The sequence below is a fragment of the Poecilia reticulata genome, chromosome 3, assembly GCF_904066995.2.
Source record: "Poecilia reticulata chromosome 3, P_reticulata-male-v2, whole genome shotgun sequence".
Taxonomy (NCBI): Eukaryota; Metazoa; Chordata; class Actinopteri; order Cyprinodontiformes; family Poeciliidae; genus Poecilia; species Poecilia reticulata.
In genome coordinates this window covers 28,830,897-28,842,524 of record NC_088832.1, presented here as the reverse complement: position 1 = coordinate 28,842,524, position 11,628 = coordinate 28,830,897, and the positions used below count along the sequence as shown (strand labels likewise).

The 11,628-nt window shown below is 38.6% G+C and overlaps 1 protein-coding gene across 2 annotated transcripts in view; it reads right to left on the bottom strand.

Moving 5' to 3' along the window:
* Nucleotides 1–35: 35 nt before the first annotated feature.
* The window catches only part of slc12a4 (solute carrier family 12 member 4), a 28,672-nt gene continuing 17,079 nt past the window's right edge, over nt 36–11,628 (bottom strand). For both annotated transcript variants that reach the window (XM_008405580.3, XM_081605407.1), the window contains exons 6-24: nt 11,009–11,139; nt 9,978–10,219; nt 9,532–9,746; nt 8,722–8,886; nt 8,497–8,595; nt 8,329–8,386; nt 8,026–8,200; nt 7,717–7,835; nt 7,077–7,175; nt 6,831–6,950; nt 6,594–6,698; nt 4,839–5,007; nt 4,358–4,553; nt 3,658–3,827; nt 3,289–3,420; nt 2,781–2,888; nt 2,511–2,698; nt 2,233–2,366; nt 36–2,124 (exon numbers count right to left, since the gene is read on the bottom strand). In XM_008405580.3, the coding sequence (XP_008403802.1) occupies nt 2,033–2,124; nt 2,233–2,366; nt 2,511–2,698; nt 2,781–2,888; nt 3,289–3,420; nt 3,658–3,827; nt 4,358–4,553; nt 4,839–5,007; nt 6,594–6,698; nt 6,831–6,950; nt 7,077–7,175; nt 7,717–7,835; nt 8,026–8,200; nt 8,329–8,386; nt 8,497–8,595; nt 8,722–8,886; nt 9,532–9,746; nt 9,978–10,219; nt 11,009–11,139 (2,717 nt within the window). In that variant the 3' untranslated portion in view covers nt 36–2,032. The remainder of the gene's footprint in view (nt 2,125–2,232; nt 2,367–2,510; nt 2,699–2,780; nt 2,889–3,288; nt 3,421–3,657; nt 3,828–4,357; nt 4,554–4,838; nt 5,008–6,593; nt 6,699–6,830; nt 6,951–7,076; nt 7,176–7,716; nt 7,836–8,025; nt 8,201–8,328; nt 8,387–8,496; nt 8,596–8,721; nt 8,887–9,531; nt 9,747–9,977; nt 10,220–11,008; nt 11,140–11,628) is intronic.

The following is an 11,628-nucleotide window of genomic DNA, read 5'->3' as shown; positions in this document are numbered from 1 at the left end:
TTTTGAGAATTGGAAAAGAAGAAACAAACTAAGACTTCTTTAATACAAATGTTTATTTATCATTGAAATAACGGTTCTGTTGTGCATATAGCAGGAAACAAAAAGATTATTGTTAGAGAAACTCTTTAAATAAGCAAAGTTGTGTTTCTGAGAATAACTGAGTATCCCAAAAGTTATTTTCTAATTTTAGGTTATTTTGTTATCAGTTATGAAGAAAAACATAATAAAATGATCATATCACACCTAAGCAGAGTATCTCGTTTGTAATGAACTGAAATATTTTGGACTATACTTGCTGTGAAACAGGAACAACATGTTGGTATGTATATAAAGCAAATTCACTTTAGTTGCAAAACAGAAATTGTAATATAAATACAACGAAAACCTATTACACCAACTCTTGAAAATAATCTTTAACTTAAGCCACACTTCTTATCATAGTTTCCAAATTTGCTAAATAAAAACATTCATAAAACATCGACAAATAGCTTTTTATGTTTTCTATTCAACAGCAGAAATATATGAATCATATTTCTTAAAAACTTGTCTGTAGTCAAAATCAGGCGATGTCTCATAAAGTGTATCTGTAGTGATAGAGGGGAATATTCCGAAAATAAATAATATAAATACTTCTATTCTTGAAAAGAATAAATAAGAATATTCTTTCAAAAGAAAATACTTTTAAGTTTTTGCTGCTAGTTTTTCTAGCTGTTTTTCTTCTACCTGCACTGACTCCCATCTTAAAGTGAAACGGATACCAACAGTCAAACACAGATTTGGAATTTTATTCTAAGGCTTTCCAAATAATTAAAAAACCTCAGTCATGTAAACAATGACTTTACATTTTTTTATTATGTCATCTTACCATGATTGGGTTGCCTGGAGGCAGCAGTGCCCTTTAAGAAAACAATTTGCTAAAAGATCTTCTGACGATCTAATTTAGTATTCATATTATCCACCTTATTCCTGGCAGTATTGCTGGAATGGATTGTGGGAACAACATCCAATATGTTACTGAAAAGCAGATTTGTTTTGGTAGCTGTTCAGATGTAACAAACTACTTTTGAAGGAATTCAGTGCAGTGCAGATACATTTAGGTGTTTTTTAGTGTTTTTATAACCACACTTACTGGCATGAACCTTTAGACCTCCACTAGTTGTCTCATTGCAGAAAGAGCATCAGGTGTGAATTTAGGTATATGATAAAGTTTTAGGTTCTATAATGTTGCAGCTGCATGACTGTAAAATTACCTTGGTCTTACAAACACAATGTTCCATCTTTATTTCCCCCTGCAGTGACACTGGAACCCAGGCTGATTTAGGTAACTTAGGATGTGCCTGGCCTTCATCAAACAAGTAGAATGAACCTTTTTACTGCAAATAATGATTGGCCTCAGAACATTTTTAGTTTTTTAAAGCTTCTCCAATCGGAACAATAAAGTAACCATATGCTTGTGTATGTGCGTAGTCATTTAAAAGATGAATCGATTGAAATCATATTACCACTCTTAAGGTGTAAAATTGTGCATCCTTATATGTTCTTAATATGTATTTGTCTGTGAGAAGGAATTTATTGATGTGAAAGACTACAGATTGAGATTTTTATAGCTTCATGGGGGTAAAGAAATACATTTTTGTCTAGTAGACAAAAGTTGCTACAACAAGCTCTGACATGAGATCTGGCAGCTCTTGCTTCTGTTTGATTTGCAGGCCAAACAGTAAAATACAGGTTCATGACAAGACACTGTTTGATGTACAGCCCACGCAAATGACGAAGGTTTGTCAACTGAAAGTGAATTCTAAGGAAACTAATGACTGCTTTCATTCGTAATGAAAGAACAGGATGACAGGTTTCAGCATTTATAAATATTCTACAAGAATAGAATCAACCTCTTTTGCTCCCAAAAGTTTAACTCAACCCCCTCTCTGTGCCTAACCCTCATCTCAAAGCTTAAAAGCAAAGCATGCGTCTCTTTCTGTCCCATGTTGGAATGTATTTGTATGTCACTGCCCATAACAACCATCCTAGCTGGTTATGAGTAGATGGTGATGACCTCTCGCCCTCCTCCTCTCACCAACATGACTCTTTCCAAACCCTCGGTTAGCACCTCCAGGAACTCCATATCTGAGCAGTAAATTAAGGAGTTAAAAACAAAAGCATAGGATTTTCACACCCCTGGTAATTACTGAGGCCTCATGTGTTGTTGTTTTTGATAGGAATGGCAAAGGATACAGTTTTCGTCTCCATCTGTGTTGCGCGGTGGGCCTGGCATGTTGAGCAGCACTAATCGGGCATCGTGAGACCTGTTAACTATTACTTCATTAAGCTTCACAGCTGTATGCATGCGGCGCACATTGGACTGATCCCTAAAAAGCCAGCAAGGGAGAGTTTTATTAGCGCTACAGTAAAACTGTTGAGATAATTAAAATCAGCACAAAAATAGTAAGGAAAAAAAGTGTAATTAGTCGTTATAAAATGTCCGGAGATGTTTGAAAATAAAAATGTCTCACGGTTTGAGGCTCATGAGTTCTCTGAAGTTCTCAGGAGCATTGTTTCGGTTTCGCCTTTCAGCCTCACACTTCTCTTTGGTCCAGGTCATCTGGACTTTCTCAGGAGGAACCTCCATCACATCCTCCTCTTCGTCGGAGTACAGACTGCCCATACGCACCAGTGAGTGTCTGTCTTTAACCAGCTGGGCCTGTAGGTTCCACGAGAATGTTAAAACTATTAAAACAAATTCTAGAAGAGGGATATATCTCTCTCTTTCAGTCCCAACATACCTCTCTTTGTCTTTCTGCACTGGATAGCCTCATTTGCCGTAACATCTGGGACCTCTGCTCCATCATTAGTGTTCTTTCGTAAGTGTAAGCTGAGATGTCACTGTCGTGCTGAAATCCCATTTAAGAAGCATGAGTTGGTAATGCAGATGAAACATAATGTTTACATTTTTCCATATTTTTTGGGAGACGTGAAAACTGCATAAACTGCATCAAACAATGACAGACTCAAGGTTCCCACAAAATGTGTTTTCTGCAGCTGCTTTCAGATATATGGCTACAAGTTTCTTTTTCCCCAGTGGAATTGCATTTGCATGTTTAAGTCATTTTATTTTGTTTATGATCCATGTTTTTTCTTATCTTGCTGAAAGCAACCACTCTGTGTTAGTCTGAAGCATATCTGCTTTGTTGCACCAAGGTGATCTAACGTCCTGTTTGGCGGTATCATAAAATGTATTTCATTGGACTATTTTCTATCTCTAATGAGTTACTGTGTGAGAGGAGCCCTCACCATCTCCACCACCTCCACCTCTGCCTCTATTCTCAGCTGGTACAGGAATGTGGCCAGGTCTTTCTTCATCTGGATGCTGTTGTCGTCCATCTGGGCCACAGTGAAGATGCGCATCTTGCATTTTCTCCACACCTAAAATGCAAAGTCTTGTGATCTTTTCGGCGCATTATTGTGAAAGTTGGTTATACGCGCTGAAATAATTTGCCAGAAAGCTGGCATTAAAACTCAATTTAAGATCAGAATTTGAAAGACGCTGATCACCTATACTGTATGTCACACACACAAAATGAAGATGGTTTGCGAGCATTGAAAAAAATCTCCCCATAAAACTACAGTTAAATAAATGAATAGGAAGTGTTGTTCACTGACCTTGTGCTGTTTGAGCAGGAAAGGCAGCAGCATCAGCATTCCTCCGTCATGAACAATCCACCACACATCAATGTTCCCATCTGTGAAGCGTTCATGGTTGCTTGGATAAAATGACACATTTTTGGGGACCATCAGGGCCAGGTGGGCAGCTGTTGTGCAACGGACTGTGTCTGGGGCAGAGAAGGCAACACACAGGCTGTGATATTTACATATGTCATTACCATTACTGCACATAGGGCAATACAGTCTCTGCAGAGTCTCACCGCACACCACATTTTATCATGGAAGTGCTGAAATGCATCATAATTTAGTGTGGTAGATTAAATTAGGAAAGCGAAAGGAATGTTATACTGGCTGAAAACTGAACACCCATACTGTTGGAAAACTCTGCTCTAGATCATTTTTAAAATTTAGTTTCTCTTTAGCTTGGTGGAGAAGACTTTTTTGTCTACTAATTTATATATACATGGGGTGAAAAATAATACTTTTTAATGACTTCAGAAAAAATAAAAATATCCAATTTAGTGTTTGTTCTCATTATAACACTGCCAATAAGACCAAGCTAAAAGCTCCACAAAATTGCTTACAGTGGATAAAATAAATAAAACAACCAAAAACTTTTTGTTCAAGGCATTAACATGCTGAAGAAGGAGCATAGTGTTTTGCAGAATGGACTGCTAAACTGTGGGAATCCTCTTACTGATAAAGGTTTTCCAGGCTCGAGGGTCTTCGCTCTGTCTCCAGCCGTATGGCCAACCCATCACCACAGTGTTGTGTTTCATCCCACCCAGACCACAGGACTGGATCAGGTGGGCTATGCCTTCTCGTACCTTAGTTGCCACAACAACTTGACAGAAACCTTTGACCCGCTCAATCTCCATCATGTTCTTAATGGCCTAGGAGGACAGTTGCACTTATATTCAATTTTAGCTCATTTTAGCCATTGCTAATTGATATCCAAGCTCAAATCTTTCAAAAGTAACATTTTCAAAAAAAATCTAACCAAAAACAATAATTTGAGGTGATTAATGACTTGCATTGGCATACATGCTTATAATTATAAATAATATAAGAATAATGAAACTATCTATACAGAGAGAGAAAAAACATCCTATGGACATACCAGAAAATGTTAACTTCTCCACTGTGACATACAATCCAGAAACGTTTCCACCTTTTACCTGTTCAGCTGCTTGCATTTCCCCATAGCTGTCCAAAAAGTTTCCCTGGATGACAGAGCCAACAATGGTCAGGCCCTTTCCTGCCTTTAGCTGGGAGGCGAAGGTGAGCATTCGTGGATATTTCACATGGAGGTCCTCATCTAGCTTCAACAGAACCAGTAACTGTGGCCTGGAGAGCACAAATCACTCACAGTTGATGAATCAATTTACCAATATCATCCCCACTGGACACAACTAGAAATTGTTAATTGTAATGCGATTAGCCAATCGGTGCTATGAGAGAGCCAACATACAGAAAGCTTGTTAATCAGTTTGGATTACTGAACCACAGGTTTTAGGTGATATGTTGTTGTTCAACATGCTTATAAACGATTTACATGACAGACTGATTTCAACATAGGCATTTCTACATATTTGGTTGAATCTAGCATGTTTCCAAACTAAGATGCAGAGAAGGTATTCTGATCCTATGCCTGAACCACTTCGACTCTTTTTAATGTGAAGCAGCAACAGCTGTACTCCAGACTTCCCTGGATGATAGAGCAACTATAAAACGGGAGCTCATTTCAGCCGTTTGTACCTGGGATGACGTCCTTTCTGTGGCTGGACTGCAGATAGGCCAGTAAATTGAAAGCTTTGGCTTTATCATTTCACTCTTTCTTCACCACAACAGAGAGGAGCAGTGCTATAGATAAAGCCCTGATGCTTCTATTCATCTCCACTTCATCCTACCACCACTCAAAGTACCGAGATACTTTGAATCCCTCCACTTAAGATGAAGAATGACCTGTGACCTGAAGGAAACAGTCCACCCTTTTCGGGTGGAGAACCATTTCCTCAGACCTGGAGGAGCTTATTCGAATCTTGGCCACTTCAGACTTGGCTGCAAATTGTGCCACTTTCACACTGAAGATCAAAGGCTTCCTCTCTGAGATCCTGTCCATGAACACCACAAAGAAGGCCGGTGAGCAGGAGTGGCCATAGAGTCCAAACCACACTGAAAATCTTACTTAGAAGAATCTCACCTTTTTGTCAAGGTCATGAGATTTTCACAGATTCAAAAAAAAACAAGTGCTGGGTTGCATGAATACACATTTTCTGTCCCTTTCTTTGCTTTTAAACATGCCAGGAAAATTTGACTGTTGTGTTGCTTGTGGAAGAGAACTGCTTCTGTGAGGTTATTGTGAGATGGGATGTAAATTTTCTGAGTGAAGCTGTTTAGACTAAACCTATATGGCACTTTCTTTACAAACGGCGGTTTTAAATGCTCTTTTTCTAGCTGCACTCAAAACATACATTCATATTCTGGCACACAGATTGGTAGTTAATTGAATCTAGGGTCTTGCCCATGAGCACATCAGGAAGGAAGCTGGAAGAAAACTCACAAATGTCTGATTGCAAAATGGCAGCTCTTCTCATTGATCCACAGTTTACTGGCACATGTTGTGGTCGAAAATTAGAGATGAATTTTATACAGCTGTTCTTGTGGGTGGCAACTTGTTTGAAAAGCCAGTTGTTATTTGGGCATGCATCTGAGTTCCTACTAACACTTTCCTACATACTTAACATAGACAGACAGACAAAACAAAAAGCACAGAAATAAAACTGATGCTTGTAGTTTCCCAGAATCTGAACACAAACTTAGCAGACTATTTCACTAGGACATACAGGTACTTCTTTTTTATATAAATATCATGAAATTGTCGGTTTCTAATCATGAATCACTCCTGTTCTCTCCTGCTGTTGTGATAATACCTCCAGTTCTTGGTGTGGGGAGGTCCAGCTTCCAGCCTCAGCAGGGCATAACGTGCACCACTGAGAGACAGTCCTCTTATTCCATCTCCCCACTCCTTCTCTGCCCTAATTTCATTTCATTATTGAAATGCAAAAAAAAAAAGATTGAGGAAATAAGTTGTCAGCTAGAGATATGTTGCAGTCAAACAGAAAAAAACCATTTTAATAATTCAATTTAGTAGAACACTTTTTACATACCCTTGGTATTCAATGTATTTGTAGATCATTCCTGCAATGCCCATGGCCACTATGGCATAGTACCAGGAGGATATGAACATGAGAGCCAGACACATACTCATGCCAAGGAACGATAACGCCCTGCGGGGGTGATACATATTTGGTTATATTATAATGGGTGTCCTTTACTGAAAGTGTGAAGAAACTTCTGCTTGTAATACAAAATGTGATTGTTACACAGATCAAAACATTGCTAAATAAACTAACCAGTGGTAATATTTGAATCTTGGCCTCCAGTTGGGTGTCCGTAATAGAGTTTGCACTGCACAAGCCAAGTTTACAAAGAGATAGCACATCAAGAAGAACCTGGAGAAAAAGAAAATATTGTCAAAACAAACATTTAAATGAAGTAATTCACTGGTGCGTCTTAATAAATTGGGATATTATTGAAAATTTATGTATTTTACATTTCCTTCCATTCAGTGTTGGATTGATGTGATTGCATGTAGCCTTATAGGAATAGCTACATTCTTCAGTAAAACCATTTGTGATTAAACCTTTTTGAGGATGGTGTCAAGCACAACTGTCAAGACAGCCTCTTGCTTGCATGTGGTGCAACAAAGGCCTTTCCGTAACTTTATATCAGTATTAACATCTTTTGTGTGTGTGCTATGTCATCATAACACTTTCTGAGAAATTTGCTGCACAAGCCACAATGGCAGAGATGGACGGAGTTACCTAACTATATCATCGTGTGTATTAACCTTAGAGCATAAAAACAATAAAGCAATGTTTTTGATGATATTCTTATTCATTGAGCAGCTGTACCTGGTTAAAAATATAGAAAAATGTGACTGATGAGGGGCTGGTTTGTGAGGAATCAGCCAAACGTTTCATGTTTGCTTACATGGACAGGATGGGAGCAACCATGTCCAGCGAGGCAATCAGTATCCCCAGCTCAGCTATAAGGCCAGTGAGCAGCAGAGCCCACGTTGGCTCTCCATTAGCCTTTCCATGGCCAAACACCTAGGCAAAAGTCAACACATTTACACGCAGTAATGCAAATCACTTCTTGTTTGGTTCTTTAACATATTCAAATACATTTACAGATAACCTTTTCCCAATGCAAATGTTTGTCTCAACACATTGACAGACATTGGGAGATTTTTTTTTTTTAAAGCAGAATATGAAATAGGAAGTAAATAATTTTCCGCACCCTAAGGAAGGGAATAATGTTGTCCTTGGCAATAGCTTGTAAAAGCCGTGGCGCACCAGTGAGGGACTGCAGGCCCGCTCCAACAGTAGAGAAGAAAGAGCCAATGACAATAACCCAAGGAGATGGCCAGGAGAGAGTGCCAACAACAAGGTTCTGTTTGACAGCATTTCCAAATCTGCAAGGAAGCGATAACCGAGTATGATTGCCAATAATGACCTGGCCATTTCTGCCGTTTCTATTTTCCTATTTAATTGCAAGCAATCACATATTGCACTGAAACTATTAGTACTTAAATAAACTTACTTGTCCCTCAGGACTACTCCTTCTATACAGGACCCAAACAGGACTACAGAACTTAAATCTAAACAACATGATCAAGGAGTGTAAAGTGGCACGAGTCTTTTTACAACTTTATCAAGTCAGCTTTCTCCTTAAGAGTAAATATCAAGTGTCTGATAACCTCAAGGATACAAACAAGAGAAGTAGTCGTAATGGCTAAAATTGTTCCCACGGGAATGGACTTCTGAGCGTCCCTGAGATCACCGGATCTGTTGGAGCCTGCCATGATACCTGCAGAACAAGAACATGTAACATTAGGAAATTTAAAACATGCTACACAATGCCCTCTAATGGCTGATGCCAACATTTCTGTGTCTTCTCAGTGAACTCTGCAAACAAGAAAATAATGTGTCTTACCTGTGGCAGATGGGAAAAAGATCCCCACCAAAAGTGTAAAGGATGTAGCAATGTCCGCCGACACGTAGTTGACAAAGTTCTCTAAGGGACTATGAGCATCCACTGACCGCAGCCCTGCCTTTTCCAAAATCTCGCCCTTCTGTAAGTAGTTGCTCCACATGTTTTCTATCACAGCAAAAATATATTTTAGGGAAAAATCTTGTCACATTAGATCAACACATAAAGTATATATCTTTATACAGAGGAAATTAAAATTTTTTATTATGGTTAGATCTTCAAATTCGATTGCACTTAATATAGAAAACAAAATTCAGTTGCATTTATACATTTCAAAATGCTTTACAACACAACAAAATTCAATAACACAAGCAAACAGTGAAACAATTCATATAATAATGGAAAAAATAAAACAAATAAAAAGCATGTCCAAACCAAATATAGAATATTTTAAAAATGAAATTGTGCAATACTCAATAAGCTAAATCAATTCTTTTTCAAAACAGTATGTTTTACAATTGGTCTTGTTAGAAAAAGAATGTTATCAACCCCAGGAACAAAGAGGAGTTATCTAGACATCTAGATAGAATCAGATCACAATACTACTATATTTTCCTACTATACTACTATATTTTTCATTCAGATGAAGAATGAAAACAGCGCATCGAAGTCCAGAACCGTGAGGAACACCCTTCTTGACTTGTGAATGTATAGATGATTTATTTGTCCAAACCAAAATTTCTAAGTGAAATACTAACTGGGCCACTTCAAAGCAGCAACTGCACATATGCCTCAGTTGCATGTTGGATTTACCTCTGATAATCCCACTGCCCAGTCCAGGGATGCCCTGTATCTCTGTCACGTTGTTCTGGATGAAATAGTCATCACACTGAGCACTGCTCAAGTTCCCACCAACGCAGAACCGATTCCACAGTTGACTGGGCTCTGTAATGTTCCCCTTCACCTCAGTTTTAGCACATACATCAAAGCCATCTCTCACCAAAGTCCTGTTGCCCAACATGCATATCCTGCAGCAAGAGAATACGCAGAGGATAATTACTTGCACATTCTAAAAAAAGAAGGGAACAATACTGACACTAAAAGACCTAAAATTTTTATTCTATTTCATGGTTTTCATGTAGAAAAGTGCAAGAAACGCACTTGCTTTTCTCATTACAAACACATGTTAAACAAATGTTAAGTCGCATAACAAATCCCTCAACCTCCTTGTCATACATGTCTGTTTTCACAGCACTTACGGGAATTTTGGTGGATGAGTCATGGATTTTATTGCCCCAGCATAGATGGAGACAATTGAGATAATAACACAAGCCAGGAAAAGGGAGGCCAACTTGTTGACATATTTGACCCCAACAAAAACCACCACAGCCATGAGACTGAGGCACAGCGTTCCATACACTCGCATGTTGTTTAGCAGGGCACTGTCACGGCCAAGGTGATCGGTGGAGTGAAAAATAGCTGCCTGAGGAACCAGATATTTCTGAAACAAAATAGCAGCAGATAGGTTAGTACGCACAGCTTACACAGGATTTGTAAAAATTAACAGTATAAAACAGACAAAATTGAATCACTGCACAGTATCTTTTAAATTCTAACTTTTTTCCCACTCCAAAGAAAAAAAATGCATCACCAGCAACATGTTTAAGTATGTGTTAACAATTATTATTCAATGGAAATACAAAACTTGCAAATCACCTTCATTCAAGCATATAAAATTCTGCAATATTTGCTCCAGATTTTTTGGGAATGAGCGATATGACCCTTTGCGCACAACAAGTTATCCTGATTCATCAGATCACTTGTTGGATGTTTTTGAAAACAAAGATGCAGATCCAGGGAATTCCCCCATATATCCAGGAGTTCCGGCAGCATTTAGCACAAGGAAGCATATGGCAACAATTTTATCTTGTTGGCATTAACTTCGAGGGAAGTAAACAAACAGCATGCATTTCTACAGGCTAGTAGCGAACCACTCTCTGACCATTAACTAACTTATGTTAATGCTTTAAAAAGTAGCCTTTTTATCAATCTCTTCCCAAAATGAAGTCCTTTCTATTATAGACGCCAGCTTCAAACACTCTGCTGATGGAAGCCTTTCATTATGGGATTTTTAAATTGTATTTATGTCTCGACCACCTTTTCTTTATTCTTTTTTTCTTTTTTGTAGACAAGAGACTGGTAGAAGACATGTCATTACTAATTTCCCACCCAAGTTAGTATGAAACATTAGTGGAAATATAACAGAGGAAATATATTGTAACAAACTAACCAAGAAGATTTCAATGGCTCCAAGAATGTACATTGCAGAGGCAAAGGTGGTGCCTAAGTAGAAGCAGAGCCCCACTGCTCCTCCAAACTCAGGGCCAAGTGAGCGTGAGATCATGAAATATGCCCCTCCAGCTGTGAAAGAGAAGAACAACTGTCAGTCTCCAAAAGTCCTTCTACTTTACTTGATCTTGCTGATAGAAAGTCTTTTGTCCTAAAGTACTAGAACATGCAAAAAACATTTTAACTGGCATTTAGTAGTTTACCACAACATCAAAGGAGGCAGGACTCAGCAGTCTCCCCTCCATGTGGTGCTGTTCATCACCACCTCTTCCTCTACTTTGCTTTCTGCTAAGCTGCAGCTAGCACAGCCTGTCATGAATGCTCAGGCTAATTAACATGTCCATCAATGTCTGCAGATAAACGTTATTTTTCTGCAAGTTGTTTCTCCACCATTAGCACATTTCGCAGCGAGTGTATGAGATTGATTAACCCTGCTAAGATAATCCTCCTGGCCTGGCTGTGATCGGTGGTTTTTGGTAGGAATAAATCCGGTGTGGTGCATTTCTTGAGACGGTAACAGTAGCTCAGGGAGCGGGTGGCGGAGATCAATATTTTCACAGA